The sequence below is a fragment of the Aquarana catesbeiana genome, linkage group LG03, assembly GCF_042186555.1.
Source record: "Aquarana catesbeiana isolate 2022-GZ linkage group LG03, ASM4218655v1, whole genome shotgun sequence".
NCBI lineage: Eukaryota > Metazoa > Chordata > Amphibia > Anura > Ranidae > Aquarana > Aquarana catesbeiana.
This window is the reverse complement of record NC_133326.1, coordinates 365,157,860-365,175,703: the sequence shown is the minus strand read 5'-3', so window position 1 is coordinate 365,175,703 and position 17,844 is coordinate 365,157,860. Positions and strand designations below refer to the sequence as shown.

General features: G+C 45.4%; 1 protein-coding gene across 1 annotated transcript in view; it reads right to left on the bottom strand.

The window, feature by feature from the left end:
* LARS1 (leucyl-tRNA synthetase 1) overlaps positions 1-17,844 on the bottom strand; it is a 94,911-nt gene that overhangs the window by 70,745 nt on the left and 6,322 nt on the right. The window contains exons 3-5 of the mRNA XM_073620626.1: positions 8,735-8,822; positions 703-783; positions 479-619 (exon numbers count right to left, since the gene is read on the bottom strand). Of these exons, the coding sequence (XP_073476727.1) occupies positions 479-619; positions 703-783; positions 8,735-8,822 (310 nt within the window). The remainder of the gene's footprint in view (positions 1-478; positions 620-702; positions 784-8,734; positions 8,823-17,844) is intronic.

Here is a 17,844-nt window from a genome sequence, read left to right as displayed (position 1 = left end):
GATACCACTACTATAGTGATCTCGACTAGCTTCTGGGTTCCGTGCCTAGCTGCTGCTGTAGGAGGTCACTCACTGGACACTGCGACCATTCATAAAATGCTTTGCTTTTTATCAAAGAGTGCAATTCTCTGATTGGACGAGGTGGAGAGCGTGACCTCACCACCCCACCTCATCCAAAGAGAGAATGCATTGCATGCATTCAGAAAATCTCTGAATTGCGCCGGTTCTGAGCAGCCAACCTCTTTCAGCAGCAGCTTGGGACAGGACCTGGAAGCTAATGGAGATCACTATAGTAGTGGTGTCTACTACACTGATTTTTAGGTCCTAGAGGAATCTCACAGATATGGTGTATGCAGGTTACATTGGTCCAAGCTGGGCCAAAGCAACTATGGCAAAAGATCCATACCTGAAGTTATTCCTTAAGAGACCATAACAGATTCATATCTGTCTGTTAGAAGGTATGGAGCTCACAATTTACCTTTTTTCCTTTGGCTTTGTCTTTAATAACCAGCTCATCCTCTTTTTTTGCTGGTAACTCCTCATCCTCCTCCTCCTCTTCAGGAAACTGAGGTGGGTAGCCATATAGCTCCATCTCCCTTTTCAGTTTATCCGCACATGCCTGAAAAGAATAAGTTAACAGACATTGGTAAAGGTGTATACAGATTTGACCAACATCAAACCTGCATGGAAATGGTTACTTACTTTGATAGGCATGCCAGTGCAATGTAGACCAAATGGAAAAAGGCAAATCTTTCCCTTCAGTCTCTGGAAACCTACAGAAAACTAAACCAACAGTAAAGGTCATTCATTTTCAAGATGAGTTACACTTACAAGGCTGCAGTTATACAGCAGAGTGAACATTTTGTAATAATAAAAGCATTAGTGAAGCATTCTCCATTATAAATCTCACAGTACAGCTAAAAAGGAAAATATTTTGCATGACAATAGAAACTGCATGCCGTGCAATATACTGTACATTCAGCATAGGGCATTTGTACCAAAACATTATTTTCATCACAAAAACATATTAAAGAAAATTTACCATTAGATTTTTATCAATTACATGTTTATCTAAAGTGGTTGTAAACCCTTACATATACCCAGTGAAGTGACTGGCCACAGAGATGAAACAAATCCTCCTACAAAAGTTGTACCTGTTTATCTATAGCTGTCTTTCCTCTACAATCATTCAAAGTGCAGAATTTACACAGGATCCCTCAGCTCTGAAAAGAAGGGGGGCAGAGAGCTAAAGTTACATCAGAGAGGAAAGCTCCGAAGGCTGATTGAAGGGGGAGGGGGGAATGTCACTTCCCTTCATACAACTCACAGGAACAGAGCTGAGGCTGTCAATCTGCTGGAGCTCCCTCCCGTCACCATTTTTCTCTTGGTGTCAGGAAATCTTGTCAGAAGTGACTCATTGTGATAACAGATGAACAAAGCAGCAGACAGAAATTACACTTAGTGTTTTGGATTGAGATAAGTACACACTATAGAGGGATACGTTTTGGTCATATTTCATGTCTGAAGTTTACAACCACTTTAAAATTAAACTCCAGTCAAAATATTTGTTTCCCTTTTGGATGGCGTGGGGAAGGTTTTTATTAATGCATATGTCCACATATGGGGAAATTTTCACTTTCCACCAGATGGGTGGAAAAATATTTCCAATCTGGTCAAAAAAACAAACAATAGAAATCAATTTCTGTAATATATTGGAAAAGGGTTAGAAGCTCAGAGCATCTACCACTGGGGTCTATTTAAAAAGCAGATAGATGGCTGCACTTTTAGAAGGTGTGTTTTACAAACGTGCATTGTGCTCAACCTATCTGGAGTCAGAAGCCGATGAAGTTTATAGTACGGAGTGAAAGTGAAAAAAAATATAATAAATAAAAACAGGAGAAGAGCCCAGAACTTCAATTTTAAAAACCAGAGTTAGAGCCCTTTCACACTGGGGCGGGCGTCGGCGGTAAAGCGCCGCTATTGTAAGCAGCGCTTTACCGTCGCTATGCGGCCGCTAGCGGGGTGGTTTTACCCCCCGCTAGCGGCCGAGAAATGGTTAAAAACCACCGCAAAGCTCCTCTGCTGAGGCGCTTTGCCGGCGGTATAGCCGCGCCGTCCCATTGATTTCAATGGGCAGGAGCGGTGAAGGAGCGGTATACACTCCGCTCCTTCACCGCTCCGAAGATGCTGCTAGCAGAACTTTTTTTACCGCCCTGCCAGCGCATCGCTCCAGTGTGAAAGCCCTCGGGGCTTTCACACTGGAATGAAAGCAGTGGCACTTTCGGGTCGGTTTGCAGGCGCTATTATTAGCGCAATAGCGCCTGCAAACCGCCCCAGTGTGAAAGGTCGGAGCTTCGAACACCAATTTTTTTTTCCCCGAATGCAAAACAAGTAGAGCATTGGATATTCTAATGCTTTCCGACAATTCCAGATACCGTAAGACACAGTTGGTGGAACTCTGTTTCTTTTGGATTGGTTAGGGACCCACAGAAAAAAGGCAAAACTATTTCCCGGAGTCCTGTGGAATTTTGACACCACTTTAGGAACAAACCCCAGGTCTGTACGCAATACCAGTCTGTCTTCAAAAATTTGCAGGAAAGGCTCCTTAATGGAAAGTGCCTGCAGCTCGCTAATGCATTTGGCTGTGGAGATGGCCACTAAAAAGACAGTTTTGAGCGTGACCCATTTTAAGGACAGCTCTTCTTTTTGCGACCATTTTATCCAACCTTGCAATACTGTCGACAGGTCCCATTTTGGCAGAATTTTGAACGGAATGGGCCTAATCCTGGCTAACCCCTTAAAGAACCTAATAACTAGCGGGTCTAACGCCAGGGGTTGCTCAAAAAAAAAAAAAAAAAAAAAAAAAAACAGACAAGGCCGATACCTGAACTTTCAATGTACTAACAACCAGTTCTTGGTCTGTGCCATCTTGTAAAAACTCCAAGACGGCTGGAATATCTGCAGACACCTTCTTGGTGTCTAGCCATGAACAGAAAACTTTCCAAAATGTAACAAATTGCTTGGGTTACTTTCTTTCTACTAGAAAGAATTGTATTTACCACCCTATCTGAGAGCCCCTTAGACCTCAGGAGGCTTTCCTTAGACACCAAGCCGACAATTTCAGGCTCTGTATTGTTGGCAAAAGGACTGGGCCCTGGAACAGCAGATCCTCCCTCTCAGGCAGCATGAGGGGAGGCTCTCCTGCCAGGCGCAGCAGTGTGAAAACCCAGGCCTCTTCGGCCAATAAGGGATCACCAGGATCATTGTGGTGAGCTCCTGAACAAACTTCCTCAGGACCAGGGGAATAAGTTTAAAGGGGGGGGGGGGCGTAGCATAGGTGAAATGCCCACTTCTGGGTCAAGGCGTCTATCCCCTTGGCCCCTACTTCTCTTTCCAGCAAGAAGTACACTGGAACCTTGGCATTTGATTTGTTGGCGAACAAGTCCACCTCTGGAAGGCCCCATTTCTCTGCCACTAGCTGGAAGACCCTGTTTAGTGACCATTCTTACTCTTAAACTTGGTTCAGAAAGTCTGCCAGATGATTGTCCACTCCCTTTAGATGGACTGCAGACCTCAGGTTCCTCTTGGCCCAAGAAAAGATGGCGCTAGCCAATCTGATTAAGGATGGACACCGTGTTCCCCCTTGTTTGTTTAAATAAGAGACTGCTACCACACTGTCCGAGAGGACTTGTATGTGGTGACTTTTCAGCTCTTTGGCGATTGCCTTTAGCACCTTCCAGATTCCTTGCAACTCCCTCCAGTTGGTTGATCTTTGGGAATGTATTTTCTCCCAGCGCCCTTGGGCTACTCTTGACCCCCAGTGGGCTCCCTAGGCACTGGCATCTGTGATGATACGGGCGGACACTGGAAGAGACCATAGTAGACCCTGCACGAGGCTGTCTTCGTCCCTCCACCACCAGAGACCTCTTGGTCATTAGAGATAGGCAGAAAGTCGTGTCCAGCGATTCCTGCGCCCCGTCCCAGCTGCTCAGGATATTGGTCTGGAGACACCTGAAATGGGCCCTTGCCCATGGTACTGCTAGGATTGTTGCTGCCAGGAGACCTAGACCCAACATGGCTGAACAAATGGAAACTGACAGATTGTTCTGAAAAAAGGCTGCAGTCACCTTTACCTTTTCTACTTTCTCCTCTGTGAGATAGGGTGATCCAAGAACTGTAAGGCCTGTGTCGGGGTTAGATTCGATTTCTCCCTGTTTATCAAGCACCCCAGCTTTTCCAGAAAGGAAATGGCCACCCGCAGATCTCCTTGTAATTGGAGCGCGGAGAGTGCAAAAAATAAAAGATCGTCTAAGTATGGGATGAATGAGATTCCTCAGTCTCAGGGGGACCAATGCCTTATAGGCTGAAACGTGTCAACTGTTCTCATTTGCGTTTGGTCACCGTGGCTTGTCAATAAATATTACACTTTTTAAGAGCAATCACCAGAGTGCGGATCATCTTTTCCTCATTTCCCTACTCAGCCAGCGACTGTGGATCGATCACCCAGGATCTCTGCTTTCTATGTGATGTATGGGTAATAGCACTGACTTTTTTGTTTATATTCTGGGCCAGTGCCTCCGCCAGGATTTTCGATGAGGACAGGCCAAATGGCAGGGCCCTGAATTGAAAATGTCGGACCTGCTTTCCCCACTTGATTGCCACCCTCAAAAACTTTTGAGATTCTTAGTGGATCGGAACGTGTAAATAAGCGTCCCTCAGATAGAGGGAGGCCATGAAACAATCTGGGGGAAGAATTGACTTCACTGTAAAGATTGCTTCCATCCGAAATTTCTTGTAATCACCCATTTGTTCAGCGACTTCAAGTTCAGTATTAGGCGGAATTTGCCCAACGATTTCCTTACCACGAAAACCTGAGACTAGAAACCGTGGTTTATTTCTGGCTCTGGCACTGGAATAAGAACCTGCTGGTCTATCAATTCGCCAATTTGTAACAAGGCTGTTGTCTTCTGAGGATCCCTGGGAGGTGTGGTTATGAACATCCTTGCGGGCGGAGTGCCCTTGAACTGGATTCGATAGCCTTCCATGATTATCCTCAGTATAAATGCATTTGGGGTAGTCTTTTCCCACTGTGGGAAGAACAGCCCCAATCTCCCTCCCATGGGAACTAAGTCATTGGGATTTGGTGGTTTTCTTAGGAGTGGAAAACAGGACACCTTTCTGCTTCCCCCTTCCCCACTGTTTCTTAGAGGTTGACCCTTTAGGGGTCTGCCCCTGTGATGGCCCTTGTCTTTGGGGACGAAAAAAAAAATGTTTGCCTGGAGCTTTCTTATTTTTAATAGGAAAAGCCTTCTTGTCAGCAGTACGGTCTAATGCCCTGTACACACGGTCGGACATTGATCAGACATTCCGACAACAAAATCCATGGATTTTTTCCGACGGATGTTAGCTCAAACTTGTCTTGCATACACACGGTCACACAAAGTTGTCCGAAAATCCGATCGTTCTGAACGCGGTGACGTAAAACACATACGTCGGGACTATAAACGGGGCAGTAGCCAATAGCTTTCATCTCTTAATTTATTCTGAGCATGCATGGCACTTTGTGCGTCGGATTTGTGTACACACAATCGGAACTTCTGACAACGGATTTTGTTGTCGGAAAATTTTATAGCAAGCTCTCAAACTTTGTGTGTCGGAAATTCCTATGGAAAATGTGTGATGGAGCCTACACACGGTCGGAATTTCCTACAACAAGGTCCTATCATACATTTTCCATCGGAAAATCCTATAGAGTGTACAAGGCATAAAACCTAACTTTTGAGGCCAGGTCCCTCGACCGGGATTTTAACCATAAAGCCCTGCGAGAGGAATTTACTAGGGCAGTGGTCTTTGCTTGATCGACTCTGCAGAGGCGCCTGCCATATAACATATATGTGCAGCATGGCTAAGGAATCCAGAAATTCCTTCCTGGAGGTCCCACTTTCCAAATGGCCTTGTAACTGGTCCAGCCAGACCTCCAAATTAGGAGCTACTATTGTTGCAGCCATTGCTGGTTTTAAATTTGTCATGGCAGTACTCCCATCCTCTTGTCCATGGGTTCCCTAAGGACACCCATGTCCTAAAAGGCGAGGTCCGTTGATTTGGTGTACTGGGAGAAAGCTGCGTCCACTTTGGTCACTTTGTTCCATATACAGGCGGAATACAAAATGAGGGGGAACCTCCTCTTCAGGCTTTTAGGAAAAAATAGTTTTTTTCTCTGGTTCCACCCACTCCTTTTTGATAGAGTCGACCAGTGCGCTGTGTACCGGAAATACCGTTTTAGTCTTCTTTCAGGGTCTGATACATCTGGTCATGTAGGAACAAGGAGGCCTGCTCTTCTTTAATATCTAGCGTCTCACAGATCACCCCCAATAAGGCACCCACCTCCTCGAGCAAGAGCCTATATCTGAGTGACCTTGTCCCTTGGCTTGGATGATGCTGTCTCACTTAGCTCATCCAAAGGATCTGATTCTTTTCTCCCGATATCTCACCCTCCTCTGGGGCTGAAGCGGGGGGGGGGGGGGGGGTGTGGATTCACATGACTCTTTAGCCTGGATCACGTCTGACTAAGGGGGGGGTGGAAAAAAAATGGGAGCTAGCGCTGGTCCAGCACCCCCCCCCCCCCAGCCCTATAGGCCAAAGGCACCCCAGTGTCCGCCTACCTGAGCTGGGCCGGCACCACTGCCACCTGGTTCTGCTAGGTCCATGCTGTCCTCCTGGAGCATCGTGCTGCTGCTGTAGGTGGATCAGGACCATCCGTTTGCCGTGGCTGGCGTTTTTTAAATAAACCGCCATGGATGCAAAAGTGATGTGCCGGAAGTTCCCGCCCTCCTCCTGCGTTCCACAGGCCAGAACTTGAGGCCTATGCCTGCCCCCGCTGGACTCATTGTGAGATACCACAATATCCGTCCAGCAGACCGCCGTGATCCCTGTGCGGGGGAGCACCAGACCTCCCAGGCTATCCATGGAGGAGGACGCCAGTATCAGCTCTCCACAGCCTGACCGGGGGACATAGATGCCTGCCATACCTGCTTGCAGGTACCTGCAGACCTCCTTCCCCTCCTCCTTAGACAGCCCTGCCTAGGCTCAGGGGAAGGAGAGCTCCTCCCATCCAGCCTCCTCCTCCGGTGGAGGAAACACAAAGACTGGGGAAGAGGGACGGAAGCCGTCGTTTATGGATTTAAATTTTGTGTTTCCTGCCTCTGGAGGTGGAGCTTATCTCTCTAGTGCTGTCCTGGACAGACGACTAGAGAAAACTGCAACCAGGCAGCCCTTTATTGCAGAAGAGACCTGCTATGTGTGAGATACTGGATGATTCCCTTTCTGATCTCCTAAAACAATCTTGGTTTGTCTCTCGTTTCTGGTGAACCTTGGACTCTTTGTTCCTCCCATGAACTTCCTGATTTAGGTGTCTCTGCACTTCCTGTTTAATTTGATTGTTGTGCTCTCGCCAGCCGATATCTCGCTCCTTTGCATACCTGCAGTTGTCCTTCTCTCCGCTACCACTTGTTACGGACCTTTGGCTTGTTCCTCGACTACTCTTCCACTTGCTCCCCAACCTGCAACCAGTCGTTGTCGACCTTTGGCTTGTTCCTCGACTACACTTCTGCTTGATCCTAAAGACCTTTGTGTTGTTTACTGACTATGATTCTGCTATTTAAAGGGGTCTGAATACTTTCCGTCCCCAATATATTATATATAATATTTTTTTTTTTTTTTTTTTTTTTTTTAACGCCACTTTTGTTTTTCCATCACATAGTCCCCTATGTGATGATTTTTTTGGGGACACAGGTTCTCACTTGAGGTCTCCCCTGTGCTCCACTGAATGTAATGCAATGCAAATTGCACTGCATTAAAGCAGTAGTAAACCCGCTGAATTTTTTTTTCTTTCCCTACACCTGTAAGGGAAAAGGCATAATGAGCTAGTATGCACCGCATACTAGCTCATTATGAGATACTTACCTTAGAACGAGGCGCCAGCATTTCACCCAGTCCACGCCGAGGGAGCTGACATTTCCCCTCGGCGTGTCTTCCGGGTACCACGGCTCCGGCGCTGAGTGGCCGGAGCCGCGATGTTGTCACTCCCGCGCATGCGCGCGGGAGACTTCTTTCCGGCAAGGTCCGGAGTTTGCCGGGCTTTCAGCCAAGAATCCCCTGTGCGCATGCGCCGCTGCAGTCAGCGGCTCATTGCGAGGGGAATATCTCCAAAACCGTACAGGTTTAGGAGATATTTTTTTTACCTACAGGTAAGCCTTATTATAGGCTTACCTGTAGGTAAAAGTTTTAAAAGTAGGTATACAACCCACTTTAAATATTTTCCTGGCCATTGTGGCCCAGAGAAACTGACAGGGGGACCCAGGTAACGTTTTACATGTCGCTTCTGGGTCAGCAACAAGAAGGGGAGGAGAGCGGACAAGTCCCAGGCCCACAGATGGGCAAGCAGAGCTCAGAATACATGGCAGGGGCGTGCATATGCAGTGTGCGCCCGCTACTGTGGGGAATGAAAGCAATTCAGTGCCGCCGGAGGCGCCGGACTGTTTCCATCTGACAGCCAGAAGTCGGCTTGCAGCCACCGGGAGTGTGTGTAAACTCCCCCCACCCTGTCAGGACCTGCTAGCGAAAGGGTTAATTCACAAATTAAAACGGAGAAACTTTGCAAACAACTGACCTCTTAAATAACTGCATTAACTATACAGCTAAAACTGCAGATGACTAATTTCATTACTTTTCTTACCTCACACTTAGAGAGGGAGAACGTGTGACCAAGGTGAAGACGCCCATTCATGTAAGGGTAAGGGAAAGTCACAAGGTATTTGCTTTTCCTGTAATGAAAAGGAACGTTACCTCTTTTCCCATTCATAAAAAAATAACACAATATTTCACTGTTGTATTGTGCAGCACTGCACAGATTACAGAAATAAAATGTCAACTTTAATATCAGTTATCAGAGAGTGCCTGGACCTGACCTTTATAGAGGAAGCTCGGTGAAAACTTTCTTTTTAGTATTTAAAGTGTTACTAAACCCACAACAGTAAAATCTGTCTGTATATGCAGCATAGTATGCTTGTTATACTCACTGTGGAACGTAAGGGGTTAATCCTCTACATTGTGTAAAAAGGCTGTTTTATCCTGTATGTATGGATCCTCCCCCTCCTGCACTGTCTATCTGGGGAAAGCCAGCTAACACAGGCAGAGTAGCCAACCTGCACATGTTCAGTTGTGTCTTTTATGCTGGAGAGAAAAATGACTTGTTCTCAGAGCTGGCCAGGTCACATGGTATTAGTATCACACAGGTGGGCGTGTATACAGGCTGTGGAAATCTCCTCCTACCTGAACTCTCAGCACTGGAGAAACTTTGCAGTTTATATCACTGACCGTGGTATACAGAGCAGCCAAAAAGGTAAATAGTGGCAGTATTTTAAAGTAAAAAGAAGATTTATAAGCTGTGGGCACTGTGGGGGGCAGATGAACTATTTTCATATTACTGGGTTTAGTAACACTTTAATATAAAAGGCAAATATTAGAACCTCCATCAGATTTGCATTGCTTCCATAAGGACATGGAATAGCCAAAAGGGGGAAGTTATACACAATAATCCAAATGTTATCAATGGAAATTATTGCATTCACAAATAGTGTTAAAGCATATGTCACCCCAGCACTTCATATTCCTGATGTGCCTGCTGTACCATGTACTTGTATGAGAAAGTATCCTATTCTCTTTGTATTGCTTCCTTTATGGCCGGTCCCCTTGTTTTCCTATTAAAAATTGACCACACTAAGCAGGAGAGCACACAGTGGTCGGTTCTCTAGCTGTGCTGGGAACTCTGTGTACTCTCCTCCAAAGATCAGACTTGTCCTGACACAGCCCCGCTGCACAGCCATTCACTGGCAAGCTCAGTGTCCTGTTGTTTCTTCTCCTCCTCCTCCTAGCTCTTATGCAGCAGAGAAGAGACAGAATGTGATCACTTATAAAAAAAAAAAAAAAAAAAAAAAAGGGAACTGTATATTTTTTTCTTTTTATAGCTATACAAAAATGTTTTGCCTTTCATTTCTATTTTAAACTGAATAGGGTTATTTTACAAGGTTAGGGTTTACAATCAGTGTTAATTTTTACGTCACAATTTGATCTAGTTTTAGTCATAGCCTTCTGACTAAAATGCTATGTTAGTTGTAGTCGTATTTTAGTCTACTAAAATCCCTAGTACATTTTAGTGAACTAAAACAAAATGGGTTTAGTTAAATTATAATGCATTATTTAAGCATTTCTCTAGAATTTTCAAACTCATTCTATACTCCTGGAGTAAAAATCTGATAACATGTAGTGAGAATGGGGAAGTAAATGGTAGTGAGTGAGTGCACAGGACAGAGAAGGTGTCTGGTGGGGAGGCTGTTATTTTACACAGTGCTAAGCACCTTGCTGGGGGGGGCACTCACCACAAGGTTTGCAGGGCATTGTTCCAGGCTGAAGGCAAGTCTTCTCCCTTTTGCTATTTTTTTAGGCTTTAAAAGGTTTTCTAAATTTGAGGCTCCACTTTGGGACTCCTTGTTCATCCACAATATCAATAACATTTTTTCAAGGAACTTTAATTAAAATTACGTGCAGATGCTATATAACATTATTTAGCATTAATTTTTTTCAAGTGGTGGACTATGTAAGTTCTCAGTTATAGAAGTTCTTTGGTATACGTGGGAAGGGGAAGGCTGACTGCAGGTCAGCCTAAATTTGTAGGAGGAGTTGGGCTGTATTTAAGCCCACCCTCTAGCCTCCATTACCTGCCGACGCTTCTCACGTTACGCATTCTTTCCGGTGCGACCGCGACGTCGTTTTCTTGCAGCAAGGTGGATGTCCAGCTGGGTTCACCTCTCCCCTTCATGCGTGGACACAGGTATCGGTCTGTCGGGAGAGGGGCTGCCCGCTTCTGGACTGTTTCATGGCCGCAGTGTTGGCGTTTGGGGGGCCGGGGGCCCTTTTTCGGTTTGTGAAGGTGGGGGCAGGGAAGTATGTCACTTGTATCTGGACCACTTTCCCTTGTCCATGGGTAGATGGAGAGAGGACACTGGATAGAGGGTACATGGGCAGTTGGAGGTTGTTGTAGGAATTGTGGTCATGGCTGCCAGAGCCATATTAGGTGTCACGGGGTCCCTGGATGTCTCTCTTTTCAGGGAGGCGGACGTGCGGCTGCAGGTGGGATCGTTTCTCCCCATTCTCACGGGTGGACACAGGTATCAATCTAGAGGGGGTCCATGGGCGGAGTAGGGACCACCCGCTTCGGGCGTTTTCATGCTGCAGTAACGGCTTTTTAGGAGGGCCTGCTCCACATGATGTCCGATGGGTGGGTTAGAGGGGCTCTTGAGGTTCCTCTCAAGCTGGGGTGGTTGGGGCCGGGGGCAGTGTGTCTGTCAGCAACCAACGATTTGGTATTGGGAGGGGAGTCATGCAATCGGCTTCATTACGGACGATCTACCCTTGTCTCGGGTACTCTCATCGCAGTTCACTGCTCTTTATGGTTCTAAGCATGTTTCATCATCTTACCAAGGCTGCATCTCTTAAATATCTGTTTATTTTTCAGGATTCTGGTTGGAGTGTGTATGTGATCAGCCAATCAGTGTTCAGTTAGTGAGCTCATTGAGTGTTATTTATTTCGTCAGATACGGTCCGGGTTTCACAGATTGAGGTGGGGGTGATGCAGCTTTTTACACTTTAATCAGGTCCTCAGTGTATGGCTCATTGCCACAGTTATTGGTCGGTTGTTTGAGCCTCAGTTCTTAGCATATGTGGGATTTTGGGGCAGCACTGCTTAACACCTTGTTCCTACTGATGGCACGGCTTGCATCCCACCACGTCACTTGGGAGTAGCTAGTAAGGGCACCGGCCAGTCGTACCAGGCATCTCGCAGGTTGGTTGGCAGGGGTCACAGTGCACAGCTTATCCGGACCTCCTCCACTAGTCAAGCGATGGTTCATCACGATGAGGATTTCATGTTTAATACCTGATTTGACCAGGCATCGTTTGGGTGGTAACTTTGTTCAGCTCAGGTGGGTGTTGTTTGTTTCACCTTATGCCGGTTACAAACTCATACATTTTATGTGGTAATTTCTTCATGTATTAGGCCTTGCGGCAGTCTGGGTCACCCATCATGTTTTTGGGTGCTAACGGATTGAGATGTTTGTTATTAAATTAGTTTGTGCGGTGGCAAGTCTCCTCATACGGTTCATGTTACATTTGCACGCCTCATGACATTTCACCACTCATATAGTTGCCTGACACATCTTTAGGTTTTCCTTAGGCCTGGGGTACGTTTTAATTGCCTGCCATGCTTCAGGTTGCTCGGCCTTGGTATTTCAGGGGGTTGACACGTTTACAGTCCTACTAATACGTTGTATTTCAGGGTTGGCCTCGGTCACCAGGTGCAGGCCTTAAAAGGATAAGAGAGGTGGCAAGTCTTCTCACCCGTTTCTCATAAAGTAGACGTTAGACTGTTTTCATACATTGTTGTTTTTGCACTACTCACTACATTTGACCCGACACGCCTACAGGTTCCGTAGGCCTGAGTGTACATTTTAACTGGCCTGCTTCGCCTTAGGTTACTCGGCCTCTGTAATGCTTATGGTGAACACTTTCTTAGTCTTATAAAAACACTTACTTCATTTTTCCCTAACACCAGGTCCTATATCGCATACTCGGTACATGATCATATCCTCATACTGTAGGCATCACGGCGTTACACCACTGTACGGCAACACTCTACTGTAGGTTTACCTATCACGTTTATGGGTGCGGTGGCAAGTCTCCTCATCTGTTTTTCATACAGCTCACATTACGATTTCATACATCGTGACATCTCACTGCTCATATCACTTGCCTGACACGTCTTCAGGTTTCATAGGCCTGAGTTTATGTTTTTAATTTGCCTGATACGCCTCAGGTAACTCGGCCTTGGTAGTTCTTGAGACTGACACATTTTCAGTCCTGCACAATGTATACTTTGTCATTAACCACATTAGGAGGTTGTTATAAAAAAAAAAAAAAAAAAAAAAAGGACTTTTTTTGGGGTACATGAAGTTAACACTTTTCCTTTTGACAGTGTTGTTTTTGGTTGTATAGGTCATGTCACAGGCAGCGGATATCGAAGACTTTGCCTCTATCTCTCCTTCTCCGGCCAGGGGTAGGACGCCCTCCTTAAAAACCTGGACCATCCCAAGACTCACAGCAGAACTGTGACGCAGGGGAATTTCGTACCCGGCTTCGGCTCGCAAACGGAACTATTAAGATTATTATTCCCCATTCCCCTGTACTTCAGGCTCTAATACTGAGCAGGTTACCCTACGGGCTGTTGCCTCTTCTCCGTCACAAATTCACGCCACCCTGAGATCGCTGGCAACCTTCTGTCAGGAGTCGCGGGCCGGGGTGGAGGCTTTGAAGAGCCAACCAAGTCCGGTCCCGGTGTATCCTGCCATTCTAGGGACATCAACAGGTACCAGGACTCCCTTGGTACCAACCCCCGGGCATTTAGCTTTAGGTAAAGTGCAAGTGCTCCCTCCATTACCCCGAGTCACTTCATTCCTGGGAATATCAAAAAAGATATTTCAGATGGCAAAGACATTTATTTGGCATCCCTCTTAATTGCCGCCCACGATGTAGTCGACAACAAGTCGTATGCTTGCGGTGAAGTTTCCATGGTTTTTAAGACCAGGGACCACAGGCTCAGCCATAAGCTTTCCATCCCAGAGTTTGTCCTGGCTTTCAGTTGTTAGGGACAATATTTGTTCAGTGGGCCCCTAGAAGAGGGAGGAGCTGGATCTTTACCTCTATGAGGTAGTGGAGTTAGGGCAAAAGTATGGGGGGGGTCGGTTTTACGATTATCATCGTTTTTCTGCTAAAGCCGCTGCCATTTTGCTCAACACCAGGTGGTAACAGTCTGGAACAATTTTGACAGTGAGCTGTTTTGCCGGCATTTTGCTGGGCTGAGGTCGCCAGTTTGTGTGACATGCCTGTCATCTTCTCATACCACGCACTGGTGTCTGAATACGGAACTTCCCATTCTACCGGGTACATCCAGGGCAAGCCTTTTCCAGAGTAGAATTGCAGTCACTGATAGGCATGCTAAATTTGCCATGTGATCATTCCCTAGGGTAGTTCATTCATTTCTCGTTGTTGGCATTGTTACCCTTAGCCCCTGACTCAGACTCTCCAGTCAAGTTAGATTCTGTGGCTCTGACTTGCATGTAGGACGAGTTCCTTCAACACTGGTATGGGGCCACCATGTTCATCCTCGCAGAGTCGGTTTTCTCCTCAAGGTTGCGTGATGCAGCAGCCACTAAGGGCTATGCGGCTATTTTTGGCACTCGCTGGCAGCTGGGCTGTGGCCAGGCGAGATCTTTGATATTCCAGGGTTTGCAGAGATATCAGCTTTGTTTGAGGTTCACCCCACAGTGTTGGCAGCGCAGACATGGTGTCGCTTTTGGATAGGTGAAACGGTGGTTTTCTCCACGGACAATCGAGCTACCTCAGAATTGTTTAACAAGGTAGATCCAGGTCTTTTATTCATTCTGTCTTTTGTACATAAGCTGATTTGGCTGTACCTTCAGTTCCATTTCCATATACACTGTAGGTTCATCTGTGGTGTAGAGTATACAGCAGTGGATTGCTCTGTCTTGTTTTGAACCGCCCGCTATTTTCCCAACAGGTCCCACACTCAGACATCTGTGTCACACTGTCCCCGCTTTTCTCGCTACTAACAATGGACTAGATCCCCACTGGGCCAACGCTTATGACACGGCCTGGGATACATTCCAGGCTTTCCAGTTTAGGTATCCTAGGAGTGATTGCCACAACATTCTATATCTACTTGATTTCTTCCATTTACAACTCTAGCTGTCCTAGAACACTTTCAAGACATATGTGGAAGGTATCCAGCATTGTTGCCCTTGCGGGACCCTAATAGGGCATCCATTTTTGCAGCACATCCCATCAAGGCCATTCTCAAGAAGATTCAGAATAGTAGCCCCCCTGCCACGGTTAGCAAACTCCCGATTACAGGGCATATTTTCCGGAGCATGTCCAATTTACTCTCCAGGTCTCCTTTCGGGCTGCTACCCAGCTTGGTCCTCAAGGCAGTCATGTATCTGGTTTTCTATGGTTTCCTCAGGCCAGGTGAGTTCACTCGTACGGGGATGAGATCCCGCGTATTCTTGATCTACCAGTTAGTTAGGTACCCCGATCATTTCCAGTTACATCTGGTCGCTTGCAAGATGCAGCAGTCAGGAGTCGGTACCGACGTTAGAATTTTTGGGGCCAGCAGTACCTCACAGTTTCAGATCAGCTCATGGTGAGCACTGTGGATAAACCCAGAGCTAGCCCACTTTTATCTTTCCCTAGTACTCCCCTCTCCACGGCACAGTTCATGAAACATTTCCTCACCCTACTGCCAAACCTAGGTTGGACACCAAAGCTTATTCTGGCCATTTTTTCACGGTAGGTGTGGCTTCCATTGCTTCTCGCCAAGGGGTCCTTGTTCACGTAGTTAAGAAGTTAGGTAGGTGGAATCCAGCATGCTTCTCCATGTGTATCGCGGTTCCACATGTGGAAATGTCACGGGCATTCATGCTGCATATGGTAACTTTCAATAAATCTATGCCAGCTCATCCTACTCTCTTTATTTTTGCCCCCTTTAGGCATACTGACCGCATGACTACAGCACACCCCAGGTCACTTCCTGTTTTCCCTTCATACCTTTCCTAATACGCACTGCTAGAGACTCCAAGTACAAGTGGGAAAGCTGACAGCAGGTCAGCCTGAATTTGTCAGGCTGTATTAAAGACTGCCCTCTAGCCTCCATTTCCTGTCGACGTTTCTCTCGTGTCCCACCCGCCCTTTCCCCATTCTTTCTATTTCTTCTCTTTTACTTACAGTTGTGCTCAAAAGTTTACATACCCTGGCAGAATTTATGATTTCTTGGCCATTTTTCAGAGAATATGAATAACACAAAAACTTTTCTCACTCATGGTTAGCATTTGGCTGAAACCATTTATTATCAATCAACTGTGATTACTCTTTTTACATCATAATGACAACAGAAACTACCCAAATGACCCTGATTAAAAGTTTACATACCCTGGTGATTTTGGCCTGATAACATGCACACAAGTTGACACAAAGGGGCTTGAATGGCTATTAAAAAGGTAACCATCCTCACCTGTGATCTGTTTTCTTGTGATTAGTGTGTGTGTGTGTGTGTGTGTGTGTGTGTGTGTGTGTGTGTGTGTGTGTGTGTATAAAAGGTCAATGAGTTTCTGGACTCCTGACAGACCCTTGCATCTTTCAGCCAGTGCTGCACTGACGTTTCTGGATTCTGAGTCATGGGGAAAGCAAAAGAATTGTCAAAGGATCTGCGGGAAAAGGTAGTTGAACTGTATAAAACAGGAAAGGGATATAAAAAGATATCCAAGGAATTGAGAATGCCAATAAGCAGTGTTCAAACTCTGATCAAGAAGTAGAAAATGAGGGGTTCTGTTGAAACCAAACCACGGTCAGGTAGACCAACTACAATTTCAGCCACAAAAGAAAAACCCACAAATAACTTCAGGTGAAATACAGGACTCTCTGAAAACATGTGGTGTGACTGTTTCAAGATTCACAATAAGGAGGCACTTGAAGAAAGATGGGCTGCATGGTCGCCAGAAGAAAGCCACTACTACGCAAATGCCACAGCACAGAGACAAGCCTCAAACCTTCTGGCACAAAGTCATTTGGAGTGATATTAAATAGATATATGTAGCGCTACCCCACCTAAAGTGCAATAACTGATGATCCAAAAATCAATAATACATAAATGTAATAGAATGCAAAAAGAATGATCAATAATATGTGCAATGATCAAGTATACAACAATGACATTGATACCGTGCAAAAGAGCAATAAATGAACTCAATATTGAAGGTGCAATGTGCATACAATATGAGCAATACTATACACTATGTAATAAAAGATGTGTGAACTATTAGCACATATTGCCGTAAAATGAATATCCGAATATAAATATGCAATTCAGAAAAAACATACGGTGACAACTACTGGAAGCTGGTCCTCGTTATACAATTCCACCACTTGTTGGTGCATGCTCGATTCGGCCCATTGGGGGCCGCAACTACGTGAGAGGCTGGGGGAAACGATTGCCGCATTCCGGAACAAGATCGGATCAACACACTGATAATTAGACACTGATTGTTACAGTGTTTTGCCCACTGCACTTGCACTTTTGTATCACCCGTAGAAGATTTCACCGTGCTGATATCGGGAGTCGCACTATATGCTTCTTTGAACTGTACTTTGCGTCTGTTTAGACATTTATCTTATAGCATATGTGGTATCAGTTTACACATTTTTTGCACATTCTTATGTATATTTAATATTGCACTTTTATATCACTTTTAGAAGATTTTTCGTGCTGTTATCAAGAGTCACACCGTATGTTTTTTCTGAATTGCATATTTATATTTGGATATTCATTTTACGGCAATGTGTGCTATTAGTTCACACATCTTTTTATTACATAGTGTGTATTATTGCTCATATTTGTATGCACATTGCACCTTCAATATTGAGTTCACTTTATTGCTCTTTTGCACGGTATCAATGTCATTGTTGTATACTTGATCATTGCACATATTATTGATCATTCTTTTTGCATTCTATTACATTTATGTATTATTGATTTTTGGATCATCAGTTATTACACTTTAGGTGGGGTAGCGCCACATATATCTATTTAATATTTCTTTGAGTTATGTGAGTATACTTTTTTATGTAGGCGGCTCCCTGTGTCAAATAACGAGTGTGGTT